Source organism: Delphinus delphis, chromosome 7, assembly GCF_949987515.2.
Source record: "Delphinus delphis chromosome 7, mDelDel1.2, whole genome shotgun sequence".
Lineage (NCBI taxonomy): Eukaryota > Metazoa > Chordata > Mammalia > Artiodactyla > Delphinidae > Delphinus > Delphinus delphis.
The window spans coordinates 30,599,026-30,616,640 of record NC_082689.1 but is presented as its reverse complement, the minus strand read 5'-3'; the positions used below and the strand labels follow the sequence as shown (position 1 = coordinate 30,616,640).

Sequence of the window (17,615 nt, the reverse complement as noted above, 5' to 3'; positions counted from 1 at the left end):
CAAACAAACAAATTAAAAAAACCAACCAAACAAACAAAAAAACCAAAAACAAAAGCCAAACCAAACAAACACAAAGGGCACAGTCATTTCTTAATACTCTTGTCCTTTGGTTCTTCTTTTCACATAATGAGTTAGGCACCATCATCTGTTCTTTCTGATAATGGACTTTATACGAAGTACACGTATGTTAATTTGTGCCATTGGAATAAGTTGTATTTGACATTTTATTAAAGACTCTAAATGAGACCTGTTTCCACAGAGCTTTTAGTTAGCCCTCCCTGGATTTCTTTTCATTGACATGAGTCAGTGTTTCCCTTCCCAGGCAGCTTGCTGAAATGCTGCCACCTGCCAGTGAATGGATGGCAGAGATGTTTCCCGTGGGGGAAGATTTCCTTCTGCAGGATGAGACTGTGGTCAGTCTGGAGTAAGCCGTGACAGGTTGACCTCGGGAAGGCCACGGGGGCTGGGGAACTGCCTGCAGTTGGTAGAAAAAAAGTTTGGGCACAAAGTGTGGCTTGGTCTCAGAACACTCTTTCCTTTACTAGTTTTTGGGTTTCTGGGGCAAAGGAGATAGAGAAAAGGAAGGAAGGAGGATAAAGGGGATGCTCTGGGCACCCAGATGAGAAGAATTTATCTGGCTGCTGGCCGAAGTCTGAATTCCCCATGTGGTCTCTTCGGATCAGTATTAAGGTTTTATGCAGGTCATCGGTTGCACTCAAGCAGCCTTCAGAGACACTTAAAGATCCACTTAAAAGTAATAAAAATAAAAAGGAAGAAGCCACATATTCTGCTGCTTTGAAATAAGTAAACATTTAATGAAAAGAAAAACCTTTCTAACTATTAAGAAAACATAAAAATGCAAAAAGATCTATTTCTTTAATGCTCCCGTTAAATATATTTCCCAGAAATCAGAAGCATTTAAGTCTGAATCACCATGGCTCTTGCCTACAATGTCTTAAAGCCAGTGAGCGCGTAGCGCGTATGAAAGCAATTATTCAAAGTTCACTGTGCTCCTGAAGAGTATTTCGTCTTCTGGAAAGCAGAGGGATGGAATAACTTAGAACCCAGTGTAGTAGTGACAGTTAATAAGCTTTTTATAGTCCCTGTGTGGATCTGAAAATCATACCTTATTAGTATCTTTATCTTTCTCACTCACTCATTCACGCTTGTTTTCATTTAATTTCTGGCCTCTTTTTCATATTTTTTTCCTTTTTTTCTAACCAAGTGCTGCTTTAATCATCTCAGAGTCGAGTTTTCACTTACTACAAAAATGTTCAGCAAAAGTAACTGTCCAGTGGTTCTTAACTGGTTCTTACAAGTCCGTCTTCCAGAGGCCCTTTTTGCTCGTTTGTTTATTTTTAGGAAGATGGGTTATGGGTGATGTGCGTTTTGCTTTACTTTCTGGACCTTCTAGAATTATTTTTAATGTATTTGGTGTTTTCAAATCCATTGTGTTTCCTAGCTGCTCCGTCTGGGAAAGCAAATTAGTTCAAGGATTCCCAGCAGCTGAACTGAGCCAGAGAGCTGCCTAAGACTCTACCCAGCAGATGTTTTATCCACTTAGGCAGAAATCCTAGAATGCTACAGGACCTCCCTGCTTTTCAATCCTAAAAACAAACATCAACACATCTGAGATCTGAAGATTCCTTGCTTTGGAGTGAAGGGGAGTCATGATCACCAGTTTAGGAATCACATCCTGGGAATGAGGAAAGTAGCTATTTAAGGGGAGGGGATGGGAAGGTTGACCTCAAAGGAAGTAGTAGATAAAGATATCAGTGGGGTTACACATGTTTGTTGTTTTCATATAGCTTGCCTTCATCTTGGAAACATATAAACACACCTAAAATAAGTGTCTAAACAGTATGCCAGAAATTAAAATTTTACTTGGAAATCTTATTTTTTAGGGTTTCAACTCCTTGATCCAGTTAGACTTAACAAGAACGATTTTTAAAACTGAGTTTTCCTTCAGTTACTGAAACATGAAACCACTCAGTTTCTGCTTGCGAACACCTCCAATGAAGCAAGTCCCTACCTCCTTTTGCGAGCCATGAGGTGGACCTACAGAGTTTAGAATACGACCCTCTGTTGGGGAAAGCATACTGAGTTTTAGAGCATTCCACCTCCCTCCTGAAAAGTCACAGGCATTAACCATGGCAATAATGCATACTGTGGAAGGCTAAAAATAAAATAAGAATATTTTTTCTTTCTTCGTCAAGATTGATTTACAACAAACACAAATCTGTACATTCTTCTATCAATATTAACGTAAAAGTAGGCAACGCCCTTAGGTACCAAAAAAGGGAGGAGGGAGGGGAAGAAACTCTCTAATTGGTCAATTTTCACTGGATTTTTATCAGATTCATTAACTCTTAGGTATGATGGGAACCATCTGAGGTAAACAAGTAAAGACATTTGTGACATACATTTTAGAAGCAGTAGCTGAAGTGCACAAAACCATATGAGATTGCGATATGCTGAAGTTAATTTCGTCAGCATGTGCATATATGCTAATTCAGAACCCAATTTGGAATATATCAGACAACAGAAACCTTTTATGGGTGAGTTTCAGAATAAACTATGGAAGCATAGTCAAAGGTCTATGAATTTCTCTGCCCCCATATTTTGCTTGAGCTCTTTCAGGCTGTATAATTTATACAATGATAAGACACTATCATGTGTAGTTTAAAAGTGAACTAGTTACAGGGAGAATAAACCATTATCCAAGTCCAGAAAATATTGTGACTGTGAGGTTTGTGCATTTTCACATCTGACTTCTTTCCATAGATTTCTGTGTTTAATATTATTAAGCGGGTCTTGTCGCCTTTTCCAAATGCATCAATGACACCCAAAGATATTTCCTAATTGTAGAAGGAGAAATACATTATGTTTCAAACTTTCAGCTCTCCTTGGATTCGTAGCTCACCACTGATTTGGAACAAGAGTGTCTGAACTTTTCCTTGCCTGACTTTTTTCGTCCTCCTAAGCCATTGCTCAGGATTGCTTTCATACAGTCTGTGCTAAGAGGAAGAGTAATTGCTAATAATTACATAAACTGCCCAATGGGATCAAGGAGGAAGACTGTAGACAGATACTACTTAGCAGAATTAAGGAGTGAATTAAATGAGAGACTAGATGTGGAAAAAGCTAGAGATAGAGCTACATATTTTCAATTTGAATTGTTTGTCAGGGTGCCTGGGAATCTGGGAAGGATTTGAAAGTCATCATTACCTAGAAAGTTCAAGGAAAGAGAAACAAAATATTTGCTGAGAAATTAGGGAATAAATACTAAGAATTATATTAATATCTTTCTTGTATAGAAAACAATAGGATGCTAGAGCCCTGTTTAGTTAATTGGATTGAAGAGTTAGAGCTCTTCCTAGCAATTGATGTTATTAATGGTTAAATTCCATGTGCCTAACCCATATGATATGTAGTGGCTGCTCAGTAAATGACGGAATGAATGAATCAATGTACCATTATTAAATTCTACTTCCCCAGATAGCTGTTTAGGGCTTCCCTACATGGGCAAAATAGGAACACGGGTGAGGCCTGTTTCTGGTATTTTTCTGTAACCCTTTCTGAGGTTCTTTTCCACCTTGGATATTCTATTTACTTTGATTTCTTCATTTATAATGAGATTACCAAGAAATCTCATTTTATGGATAGGAATCATTTCTCTTATACATGAGGCATCATATTAACTGATAAATTAATTACCCAGGAACTCCTCCATTTCCCCTTTATCAGTTCTATAAAAAAAATTAGTTTCCTCTCCTAGCTGTTTTATCCTTGTTCTCCCTTTTCCATCTGGATTTCCCAAAGGCACACTAAAAATAACCGTGCATAGAAGTCAACTTTTGATGCGTCTCCATTGACCTATCACATCCAAATCACTGTCTTCTCTTCTCAGCAGCCACGGATCACCCAAGCCGCCATCACCTTTCACCCACACTCCTGTAGCCCTCCCCAGCCAGTTTCCTGCTTTTATGTGCTACATTTTTACTTCAGCAACCAGGATGGTCCTGTGAAGTATACATCACATTGTATCACTTCTGCTTAAAATGACTTGGTTTCTCCACTACCAAGTCTTTAAATCTACCAGTTTCCTTACTAGCTTCTCTGTTCCTTGAATCACTAAGAAATGACCTATTGTTATTCTTAGACTAAACTCTAAGTATCTCTCAGATCTATACTCCATGGACCTTACCCTTCTTTCCATCTGAATCCTGTGCAAGGATCCCCTCTGCTCTCCTCGCTTCAGATACTGGCCTTCCTTCACTGCTTGGGATTCACCAGTCACCAGGCACTTCATGCCCTCTGCATGTCCTCTTTCCTTCACCCACAAGGCTTATCTTCCATCTTTGCTTGTCTGGAATCTCTCACCCTTATCCTCTCAGTTTAAATGTCATTTTCTTCATTAAAGACTCCCAACCAATCAATGTCCTGTTATCGTCTCTCCTGACTCCCTACATAGCACTTTTCACAACTTACAATTACATAGTCACACTTGATTGGTGACTGTCTCTGTTAGAATGTAACTTTTATGAAGGTAGGGTCTGGTTTTGTATCCCAATACAATAGCAACCTACATCCAGTGCTTATGGCAATGTCTGACACAGAATAGTTGCCTAATAAATATTCTTTGAAACAAATGCATGAATGAAAGAAGAAAGCAAGCAAGCAAGCTAGTCTTCCATGAAGCTGTTTCATATAACGTCTCTGTAAAAAGGAACAGGGCGGAGATAAGGGGATATATGTACACGTATAGCTGATTCACTTTGTTATACAGCAGCAACTAACACACCATAAAACAATTATAGTCCTATAAAGATGTTAAAAAATAAATAAAAATAAAGTGTTTTGGTAAAAAAAAAAAGGAACAGGAACAGGTGTTTTAAGCAAACATATAATTCATGAAAATCTAAATTTACATAAAGAGTATGTTGAAAGGTGATTTTTCCACTTTACAGAAAGATCCATCATAAGATTCTTTAAACAGGCTTTCCAGGTACGTGGAAAGTACGACTTCATTGATTAAAACCATATGTTTGCACAGAATTCTTCAGGAAAATATCTTTTATATAAAGCAAGGTTGACCTATAAGCAATTTCCTTAAGGCATCTAGCCCAGAATGGCCAACTCTCAAATTTCCTAGGTAATAGGTAATGGGAGGCCTGGAATGCAGTGGATATTCGAAACCCTAGAATGCAAAGCAGTAATTTCAGCCATTTAAGTCTGCATGACTTTTCTCACGAAAATAGCTAATGGGGAGAGGAATCAATGTATTTGAATCTCCCCAGCTCCTCTCTGTGTATGTCAGTGAAGGTAAGAATGGCTGTGAAATGACCCCCAGAGAGGCTGCCATGAAAGGAGAACACAGGCTTGTAAAATTCACTAGATTGATGCTTTTCTCCCAACTCCCCCCACCACCACTACCACCACTGATAATTAAGTTGTCTCATTGCAAAACTGGAAAAAGAATTCAGTGTTTTAATAAATAAAAGGCAGTTACCTTCTCTGAGTTTCAATTTCCTCATCTCAACAATGTGGGAGCCCTTTTGAAGATTATTGTCTTATAATTCTATTCTTGAACCTACCCAAACTTTACAAAATAAGGTAATTGGTGGCTGCTCTCTGTCTAATGAAATAAATTTCACAGCTATTTCTGCCCTTCTTACTGGAAACTTTAATAAATGATCATTAACTTTAAATCAAAACATAATATTTATAGAATTGGTTGAATGGACTATTATTGATGGTTCCTGCTTAGAAGAAAATGCTTGGCAGAATTTACTTACAACTAACCTTTTCTTCATCAAACATATCCCACTCTGATGGAAGAATAGTAAGCTGTTCTCAAACTGCAGTACAAGTGAAATATTTTAGCTGCAGGAAGGAAAAAACAATACGTTGGTTGTGGTCATACAGATCAAGATCGACTAGGGTATAGGTTAGTTTTACCCTTCAAAAATCAGACTGCTTTCATTCAGAAAATCTAAAACCTCCAAATTTACAAGAAAATATTTGAGACATGGGGAAAAAACAAGCCTAAAATCTGTAGAGATCATGGCAACAATTTTGCCTTCATCTGCTTCCTGAGGCATTATTTTACCCTCACTCCCCACAATTCTGATTTTTCTTTGTTTCAGTATTATTATATTTAGTGACATTTTGAGGGAAAATTATTTTTCTAAGTGGTGTACTAAAGTATTCTCACATAAAGGAATTTATAGTAATAATGTTGATCCCTAAGACTCTTCTGCGTGGGTCTGAAAAGTTAAAGAATGTATTCATGGAAACACATTATTTAGATATCTCCCGCTTTGTAGGTTAAAGCGAGATCTTGAATATATTAACAAATCTGAATTATTTGAAAGTTAGTGTTCTCATATTTTGTCTGTATTTTTCTCTCTTTCCTATTTACTTCTATGAAAGGGATCAGTTCATTTCTTCAGTGAGAAAAAGGAATAGATTCAGAAAAGGAGGCAGGAAAAAGGAAGAAAACAAACAAACAAAAAGAAAGGCTGGGGATGATGGAGTTAAAGCTGATGGTTGATCAACTGAGATCGCCAAACTAGACTGGATACAGCGAAAGGACTGAAGTAGGTGCAGAGGCAGGTGGAGAGATGGCAATGGGGAGAGAGGAAGTTCATGAAAGAGACTTTGCTAATTGAAATTATAATGGAAAAATATGCAGAAGAGTCAAGGCTGGGAGAGGCTTCTGAGGAAAGCAGGATGCACTCTGTACTAGGCTAACACCAAGACTATGGACGTTAGCAGCGCCATCTTCCACGTGTGATACTCAGAGCTGCCACTTGGCCAGTAATCTCCACTTTGGGTTGAAATGCAATCCAGAAAGAGACAAATATGTACCCATTTTTATGAAATTCTGATGAAGACGGGAATTTCTTACAAGTTTATAATTCAGGTCCTCGTGTGAGGAGATTCTGAGTCACTGTGTGTTGGGAGGCTAGGGGAGAGGGATGGGAGCAGGGGAAGGGGGCAGTCAACAGCACATGTGTAATTTGAAAAATGTCCTCAGGTTGGATAGATGGAAGGATGGATGGATACATAGATACATACAAAGAATGATAGATAGAATGAGTAAGCTAAAGGGATAAACACACACGCACACTTAGTTAAATTTGTAGCTATCTAATAAGGAACAAGGGACACATGGGATTTCCTTAGATTTAAGAAGAGTCTTTACCTTAACTGAAGACTATGCATGATTGAGTGACTTTTATCCCTAGTTATCAGCAGAGCATCAGTCATTTTATTTTTTCATGTATGTTAGTACCAAGGCTATGGTAAGAAAATATCTATTGGTAAAAATGCCTATCATTTAAGAATATGTTCTACCAATAATTAATTGCTGCTTTTTTTTTCATTTCAAATGTGCAGTTTCATTTTCCCAAAAGTGCTAAGGAAACACAATGTTCTTTTAAAGTATCATAATTGCAGGGAACCCTAGTGTACTATTGTTTGGAATGCAAATTGGTACAGCCACTATGGAAAAAAATGTGGAGGTTCCTCAAAAAATTAAAACTAGGGGCTTCCCTGGTGGCGCAGTGGTTGAGAGTCCGCCTGCCAATGCAGGGGACACGGGTTCGTGCCCCGGTCTGGGAAGATCCCACATGCAGCGGAGCGGCTGGGCCCGTGAGCCATGGCCGCTGAGCCTGTGCGTCCGGAGCCTGTGCTCCGCAACGGGAGAGGCCACAACAGTGAGAGGCCCGTGTACCACAAAAAAAAAAAAAAAAAAATTAAAACTAGAACTATCATATAACCCAGCAATCCCACTTTCAGGTGTATATCCCAAGGAGTTGAAATTAGGATCTCGCAGAAATATCTGTACTTCTAAGTTCATTGCAACATTATTCATGATAGCCAAGATATGGAAACAATCTGAGTGTCCATCAAGATGAATGGATAAAGAAGATGTGGTATATGTATACAATGGAATATTATTCAGCCATGACAAAGAAGGAAATTGTGCCATTTGTGACAACTGGATGAACCTTGACGGCATTATGCTAAGTGGAATAAGTCAGACAGAGAAAGACAAATAACTGTACGACGTCACTTATATGTGGAATCTAAAAAAGACAAACTCAGAGAAAAAAGTAAAGTGGTGGTTATCAGGGGTTGGGAGGTAGGGAAATGGGAAATGTTGGTCAAAGGGTACAGACTTCCAGGTATAATATTAATAAGTTTGGGAATCTAATGTACAGCATGATGGTTATAGCTAACAACACTGTATCATGCACTTGAATGTTGCTTAGAGTTGATCTTAAATGTTCTCACCACAAAAAAGAAACGGTAACTTCATGGCAGGATGGAGGTGGTAGCTAATACTATGGTGGTGATTCTTTTCTAATTTCTAAATGTATCAAATCAATACATTCTACACCTTAAATTTACACAGTGTTCATGTGCCAATTATATCTCATTAAAGCTGGAGGAAAAAAATAACATCACCACTGTGCCCAGTTAACCACACTTAAGCCAAGCACCGGGGAGGGCTTTTAACACACTGACCTTGGGCTGATTTGGGAAGCCTGTAGCTACATGGGAGAGTGCATATGGCCTGAAGGAAAATGTGCAATGTAGGAGGTGACCCATGTTCTAATCCCAGTCCTGCCCTGAACTTGTTGGGTGGTCTTGGTCAAGGCCCAGGGGCTCTCAGAGCTTTTGATTCTTCATTTTAAGATGAGAATGTTGAACTAGGTGTTCGGTAAAGTCCCTTGCAGCACTCTCACTATGTAATCCCATGAGTTTAATCTTCAATGTCAATGCCACCTGGAGCTCTGGAGGCCTATTTAGGAGGTCGGTCAGTGTTTAGCTATATGGGAACAACAACCTTTCAGTTCTTTAATCTCTACTGAATTAATGGTTTGAAATTTTTAGTCTTTAATCACATGATTTTGTGCAGACTGCACAGTCAATAGAAGGAGGGAAAGAAGGAAGAGAGGAAAAGGAGGGGACTTCGGTAACTGTATTATTTTTCTGATCTCAGCATCTTATTTTAATTCCATTTTATGTGAAATGATCTTGTATTGCTTAGAATAAAGAATTCCATTTTATGTGAACTGATCTTGTATTGCTTAGAATAAAGAATTTAATGAATTCATCTCATAAGTATCTTCAACTAACCACGAAAAGAGCGTAATTATCATTAACAATCATCTTCTCCATGTTTCACTAGATTTGGAAAGAAGAAAGATGATAAGGGTGGAAAGGCTGAGCAGAAAGGTCCTCTGAAGCATGGTGGCCTGAGAGAAGAGGAGCTGGAAAAAATGAAAGAAGAACGTGAGAGGTGAGTAGAAATGCTGGGCCTCTTATTTTATTTTCATGCGTGGTCTGTGTTAACTTGGTTATATCATCAGTCAGCTGGAGAGATCTTATTTTAAGAAGCATAAAGGTTGACTGATACAAAAGGAGAGACACCTGATATAAATGGAATCTGCTTTTTAGGGAATTTTTATTATATTTTGAGAAGAACTTAACTTCATGTTTTTATTATATTGGTACTTATAATTCCATGATGTGCTGCCCCCAGTTTTGACTATATCAATGCATATGTTCCCTATGGTTTAAATAAGGAGTTTTTTGTTTTCCGGGTTTTTTTTAAATAAAAAGGTCATCTGGATATTGATGTTTAGAGCTATCAAATTTCCATAGTCTGTTCCTAATTTTTGTCAAGCTGTTGTATACCTTCTTAATTTTATTCTGCTAAGCCCATTTGGGTACTGTAATTTGAGAAGTACATGCCCTTCACTTTTAAAAAGCCAGTGCCTTTTATTAGGCCATCAGCAAGTTGCAAAGTGTGTTGCCCATCTGTTAAAGGGCCGGTTTCATTTACTGAAATAATGACAGTTTGCAAGGGTTGAATTCTTCTATTTGAGGAGCTTAATGTTCCATTAGGACAAGAGGTCCTTCACATATCTTTGATGTTAACTCTGGCATTTATCCCAAGTAGATGTATAAATGTCTGATTTTGAAACATGTAAGTGAATATTCATATTTCTCCTGACAATTCTTTGCCTTCACAACCAAATGAAGCCTGGAGAAAGACTGAGATTATTACATAATTTTAAGTATTTGATGCTGACTTGATCATGTATGAAGTCAGATTTGTGCAAATTTTTCCTTGCTTATTAGTAATAATAGTTCTTGTCGTTTTTAAAAAGTCAGTTCTTGAACTTATTTTAATATTCTAGCATGTGTATTAGGAAAATCATACTTCTTATTCATTGCATTTTCTGGCACAGAGCAGGCTAAGAGTATCTAACTGTTAAGCTTTGACCCCTATCTTGTGGTCTATTCCCATTGAGAAGGCTGACTTTATCAATAGCAAGAAAAAAACCCTATTTAGTCCTTTCTTGTTTTTGAGAGGTTGATAAGCTCAGTTCCAGGGTCAGTGGAGCAGAAGAAAAGAAATCAATTGCTTTCCATTGTTGTTGACTATTCACCTGTCAGAGTTGCCCCAAAGAGAAGAAAGATGAATTCTCCATCATAGCCCCAGATTCAGCAATCCTGTAATGTAAAATGTAATTCAGGCTAAGATTTAAATGCATCTGTTGGCAAAGACATCTGTGCGGTGAGACCATGCCATAGGTCTTTACTGCTCCCCTAACTTCACTTTCTGAGGTACCACATTCTTGCCTCATCTTCAGGAAACTGAGCTATTTGCTAGAATGCAGACTTCACATTTTTTGCAGCTCAACACTTGCTTGGGGTTGGGGGGTTTCCTGTTAGTAGCTAGGGAACTCTGTGCCAGCTAGAAAATTGGTAACTCAGAAAATAAGGTGGGTTGTCTTTAAGCAAGAGTTCATTTTCTTTCTGGTTTTGCCTTTAGGAAGCAGGTGCCTGAGGAGTTTTGTTCTTAAAAGCAGAACTGTAAACTCACCTCAGCTGGTTATATGGGCTTCAGGACCAATTTTCTTAAAATATGTTTGGTCAAAATATTGAAAGAACTATACTATTAGCCTCCACTTAGGCCACTTCCTGCACGTGAACACATAAAACACATCTGATATGGGTTTCCTAGAGACAACATTGTCTCAATCATGTACAGGGGGAAAGAGTGGGAGAAGTTGATGTTATGGTTGGGTGCTATAGAATTAATGGCCAAGGATATTTCAACAGCTCAGCGACTGAAGACCATAGAGGGTGGAGTGAAGGCTGAACATTTGACATTGCTCCCAACCCTGCAGTCCCATTTCTTGGCTCTCTATCATCCATTGGAAACAATTCACAACTCTTAAAGAACTCAGCAAATGTATCACTCTTCATGGCCTGGCCACAGGAAGAAAAAAAATAGAATAAAATAGGAAATAGTGTATACAAGTTCACAAAGTTGTCTTTTGTTCTAATACATTTAGAATTTGTTACCTAAAGATGATTCAAGCCATCCGGTTGCTTACTTGCTTCATCCTAGTTGTCATAGATATAATAGTTTTTCATTAACATATTCCTTTTTCAAAGAGTTTAAAGCACTTAAATATAATATATACTGTATATCACTGAAGCCAGCTTGCCCCAATTTATGAAAGATGATTATTAAGCTTTCAAGAATTCTGTGAGCTGGTTGCTAAACCGTTGGTAGCTTGAGATTGGTCATGGTGGGAGTATTTACACCACAGAAACTGGCAGGTGATGGTAAATTGGGTTTGTTTTTTTCAAAGAGCCAGTTCACTGACACATCGCTGAGGGTCCGTACCAATTCTGTTTCGTGTATAACCAGGAAGAAGTTATCAAAAATAGAGGCAAAAAAAAAAAATACTCATCCAAATCAAAACACATGACTTCTTATAGATAGCTATGTTTCTCAATATGGCCCATGGGCCACCTGCATCAGAATGAATGACTTGGGGAGCTTGTTAAAAAGTGAAAATTCCTGAGTGCCACACCGGGCTGGCAGAATCCGAATCTTGGAAGTTAGAGTTCAGGAATCTGTGCTTAATAGTTACACCCAAAGTGACTCTTCAGCAGTCTGAGAATCACTGAGTTTGAGGGACAAGATTTAGCTGGAACATTAGATTAAACTCTTCTCATTCTATGAAAAATGATGTACGGATTTTTTTCCCAGGAGGATTGAATAACCCAGTATAAAAACATCGCCATCTTTCTTATATGCCCTCTCTGAAGCAGCCTACCTTACCTGCACACTTTTACAAACAAAAGAGGAACGCTTGCCAATGCTCCCTCACCTAAGGGAATATGGATCTTTCCCCACCCCATCCCCTCATGTGCACAAAACTTACAAAGATGATAAGTTTATTAAGAAATTTTTGGAAACATAAAAAGTGTAAAGAAGATGATTAAAATCATGAATAATTCTACCATAATTCCATAACCACTATTCATATTTTTATGATATTTTTACTATATTTTTTTTGTTTGAAAACTTGGTATTCATACTGCATATACTTACTGTTTTCACAGAATTCCCATTATATTGTGAGCATTTCCCCATGTCATTAATGTTTTGAAATTATGTCATTTTGGTGACTAATATTCTGTGAGATCAGTATATCATAATTCATTTATCTTCTGTTGTCTTCAAATGTATAGTCTATTTCCATTTTTCACTGTTCCAGATAATACCTTGTTGAGCATCCAAATACAAAAGTCCTTATAATTACCTCTTAAATCATATAATTTGAATGTCAATTCCTTGTAACTGTTTTACTCGAGGGTTAATCTAACCTCAACTCTAAATTTTAGGGTTATATCATTCCTCTCATTATTTTTCTTATGATTTCCATATCTTGTTTTACTTTGCCTATGTATCTAACTCCAGATAGGGAATTGTTTTGGTGATATATATGAATATTTTATTCATAGCTATAGCTATGGAAAGGTCAAAAAAGCCACAACTGGTGGATTGAGTTATTAGATTAGATTGGAGGAATGCAGAGTCTAGAACAGAGATTCTTAGTTCTTCGGGGGGTGGGGGGAGGCATGGAGGATGGAAATTTGCTCCCCAAGGAACATGTAGCTATATCTGGAGACATTTTTGTTTGTCAGAGCTTTGGAGGGGGTGTGGGGAGTGAGTTGCCACCACTGTGTACTGGGTAGAGGCCAGGGATATGGCTACACATCCTACAATGCATAAGACAGTCCCCGTCCTCAAACAATGAGTTATCCAACTCAAACTGTCGATGATGTGGAGACTGAAAATCCCTGTTCTAATCTACGGACTTCACAAAGAGTAGGGGTACTACCTCTTGGACATTAGAACTGTATTTTCTCATGATATCCTGTGGCCATTGCAGAGAGATATACACCAGATCTTGTAACCCTAGAAGGATTATTAGCTAATTGAGAAACTGTACGCAAAGATTGCTAATGAATATTCCATCAATGTAGGCTTGCAAGAAAAAAGTTTTCCTCAAAAATTTATTTTTAATGCTGGCCTGGTGAGCATTGGCATCAGTGATGGTGCCCATTGATCCGATTTTGAATTCCAAGAAGCTGCAGGGGTTGACAGTGTGTCTGATGACAGAATCATCTGGAACAATGGACTGAATCAAACATAAAGGAACTTAATAGGAATAAATGTAAAGTCTTGCTTTTAGGTCCCAGAAGGAACTGTACAAGCACAGGATGTGGAAGGTTTGACTTAATACCAAATATATGAAAAATTTGCCTGATGGTTTTAGTTGAGGGTAAGCTTAGCATGAGTCAACATGGGGATGTGCCTGCCAGAAACTTAATCCAGTCCTAGGCTACAGAAGTTCATGTACAAAAGTGAAGGAAGAAACAATAATTTCTATTTTATACTGCTCAGATCACACCTGAAATACCCTAAGCCTGTCTCACACACAGAAAATGGCAGCACTGAATCCATGTCTCCTGAAAAATATGGAAGGGCCTGGGAATGCATAGTCTGCAGAGTTAAGACTTAGCTCATGTCACATGATTAAAGAACATTACGCAGAAGAGGAATTAGACGTATTTTATAGCATCCATTCGCTTTCCATTCTCTCTCTCTACTTATTCATCCATTCATTTATTTTCTTGAAGATTCTAAAAAGGAATTATTTTAAGAGAGGTAGCCTTGGGCTTCCCTGGTGGCGCAGTGGTTGAGAGTCCGCCTGCCGATGCAGGGGACATGGGTTCATGCCCCAGTCCGGGAAGATCCCACATGCCGCGGAGCGGCTGGGCCCGTGAGCCATGGCCGCTGGGCCTGCGCGTCCGGAGCCTGTGCTCCGCAACGGGAGAGGCCACAGCAGTGAGAGGCCCGCGAACCGCCAAAAAAAAAAAGAGAGAGAGGTAGCCTTCAGCTTGATTGAGGGGAAAGCATCCTGACAAATTAGAGTGTCTCACGCAGTGGTGAAAGTATTGACACTGGAAATGTCTAATAAGAAGCTGATGATTACCCTGAGAAAGGATGAGTGCAGCAGGAAAGGATTGGACTAGCATCAGTTTCATAAACTTCAGTCACTGATATATTATCTTCATTGGTTTATTTATATCTATATATCTTCAATTAAATAAAAAGTTATATAATGCAAAACCATGTAAATTAATATAATTAAATTCATCGAGCCACATACCGTCAGAAATCATCTTGTGCGCCATTACTGCTGCATGTGTCCTTAGATGATCGCTGTGGTCTCTCCCAGATCTTAGGGTCGAGAAATATATGAATATCTGAGTATAGAGGCATTTACTTTAAACTCGTTAGAGTGGCCTTTCTTGAACTGGCTGTGGCATTGATTCATGGTAGCATATGCACTATTATTATCTGAATGTATAAGCCCAAGTTTCTTGCTCATAATTGCGTGTTAGGATTTTCTTAGTCTCATATTTGATTTCCTGAGCTGATCATGTGTCCCCTCCTAAAACAAGTCAAACAGTCCATGGCAGTGAAGCTCTGTTTTAAATAAACTCATCATTTTGTTCACGCTCCAGTGAAACTGGCCATAATAAAACATTAGTTCCAAATGCTTATATCCATTGCTAGAAGGATGAATCCAATATTATGTTCAAAGATTATTTCTCCTAGAATTCTTTATCAAGCTAAATTAAATTAGCATTTTCCAAATATTCAGATTATGTAAATTAGTATGGTGAGCTAAAAGCAAGGTATGGTCTTAACAAGTCAGTAAACCATGTACTTTTATTGCTGTTGTTTAGTATTAAGACTTTAAAATTGTAACCTTCTGCAAAGTGTGAAATTAACCAGATTCTAGGACCTATAGAGTACCTAACAATATGCATGTTGTACTTGTATTGTTAATACCTTCTCAAAAGTCAGGTGGAGATTGGTTAAAGATAAATATGTTCCCCTCGTTTATTTAAGATTATTGCACTGAGGGAGAAAATCCCCATTGACCAAAGGCTGTCTTCCATTAAAGTCCTGTATTACTGATTCTGAATTAAATTTTAAAAAATGAAACTTCTTACTAAAATTGGGGGGGGAGTTTAATAACATATGAGTTTGCACTCTAAGATCTTCTATTACTCTTATACCATATCAGAGTTTGTTTTGCAAGGGAGCTCATTTACTGTGTTAATGAAACATTGTTTTTGTAGATCTTATTAGAATCTTAGGATCAATGAGGAGTTGAGGGCGGAAAGTGGTAACCTCTCTAGCTTCAGCATTGAGAAGTATGAAAACATATGGCTCTTGTTTTCAACAACTGGCCTGAACGGAATGCCTAAGTGAGAGTGAAGCTGAGATTTAGGCAAGTTAATCGGTTTCAGTGTCTGCACTCAAGGTTCTTAGTTTTCTTTCCTTTAGGAAGCCTTCCAAGAACTGCGGAGGCTTCTCCCTTGCCTTATCAGCTGAGCTGCTTGTGGCCTGTTCCCTTAGTTTAAATCAATACATGTGTTTTTGATATTTGGCAAACCAAGATTTAATTATGCAGCTGCAAGTTCCCCACATAAACGAAATGCATCTCAGAGATATAAAAACATTCAGAAACCATTTAGAGTTTGAGAATACAAGTGGGTGAAAATCTATTCCCAACCTCTCAGCATTTTATTTAATTATGGGAGATTTTTATGTTACTGGAAATTGAAATGAGAACCAGAATAAGGCTAGAGTTTATCCAACATTTGTGCACACTGAAAAATGAAGATGCTTGTTGTATTCTAAGAAAGAAAAGGAAAGTATATTCTGAATTAGTATTTTATGCTGTAACCTACATAAGTATTACACCTCTAAATACATAGAGCAACAAATGATAGGATTTTGTCATTATTATATCCTAAAAAGAGTGCATATTTTATTAAAGGAACCAGAAGGTTGATTTCTTTAATTTGCCAAGAGAATCTCTATAATTAATTATTTATTGAACTTAAACTTTGGCACTATTTAAACTGTTGAAAACACCCATGTTTTGGCATGATTACATACAAATGATTAATTCAGCATGGTTTTACTCCTCTCTCAATATCCCTGTCTTTTGCAATAGAATTTGCTAGGTCCTGTGGTATGGGCAAAATGTTGGAATGATTCCCAGTTATAATAGTCCCAATTTATTATTACCACTGAACCCTGATCAGATCATGGACTGGATTAGATCCCAGTTTTTCAAAATGCCCCAATTTATGGCTCCCTTAGAATCCTGATAAAAATGAATAAGGCTTTGGTTGGCTAAAAGAGATCCAGTTAATTACTTTTAGATTCTTATTAGATCATCACTGCATGGAAGTTATGAAAAATATTACTAGACGGCATTTCTCAGGACAAGGTCATGTTCTCATTTTATGCTTACAGAAAGAAGCTACCAGATTTCTGTCTTTGATAGTGCTAACCATCTCAGTAAATGAAAAGAGATTTGCCGTATCCCAGTAATTACTATTGATGCTTGTATTAGGGTAAGGGTAGCCTTTTTCCCTAGAATAAGAATTAAAAACAGAGAGAGAGAGAGAGAGAGAGAGAGAAAGGGTCAGCACGAGCTAGCACAAACACAGGGTATAGTGGCCACACACCCACCACCCCTCTTCCAAGGTGTATCTCTTATTTAGAGAAATGAGGGTGTGAAATACAGGGGGATGCAGGTAGTTTTAATAGCTGTACATTTTTTTGATCTTCATAACACCTATCTTCCCAGAAATGCTTGTGGTCACCAGCAAAATTTGGCACACGCCTATATTCCTAGAGACAAGAGATGGGAACACCTACGTCCTCATGCCATGCCAGCATTTTTTATGAGCCAAAATCCTTTTATGCGACTTGATTCAATGTTAGAAGTGCTATATTAGCAACTACTTGTCAGCCGAGCTGGATTAATACATAAAATGAATCATTTGATTGGCATGCTTTCCAGCAGTCATTTAGACAAACTTCTAAGATCAAAGTACACCAGCTCTGTAAAAAAGCGTTTTAAAAGAATACTCTTATATTCCGATACCCTAGAGTGACATATTATATTATTGTACTCAATTGTAGTGCTACAATTACATTCTGAAATACATTCTAAAAAGGAATTTACTAAACTACCTACAGTGATCCCACAGAAATGTTCAGAATATCTAACCTGAGAAAAACTTGGAAAGAATTTCTAAATTCTGTTGATCTGCCTATTTCATTTTAATATACACACAAAAAAATATATTCAATATAATCACCAAACTTTGGTAATTCGCTGGATTTG

The 17,615-nt window shown here is 37.8% G+C and overlaps 1 protein-coding gene across 2 annotated transcripts in view; it reads left to right on the top strand.

Moving 5' to 3' along the window:
* PARD3B (par-3 family cell polarity regulator beta) overlaps positions 1–17,615 on the top strand; it is a 1,056,812-nt gene that overhangs the window by 804,714 nt on the left and 234,483 nt on the right. For both annotated transcript variants that reach the window (XR_009520117.1, XM_060016243.1), the window contains exon 19: positions 9,206–9,316. Coding sequence is in view for 1 of the 2 variants with exons in the window: in XM_060016243.1 (XP_059872226.1) it covers positions 9,206–9,316 (111 nt within the window). In the remaining variant the exon portion in view is untranslated. The remainder of the gene's footprint in view (positions 1–9,205; positions 9,317–17,615) is intronic.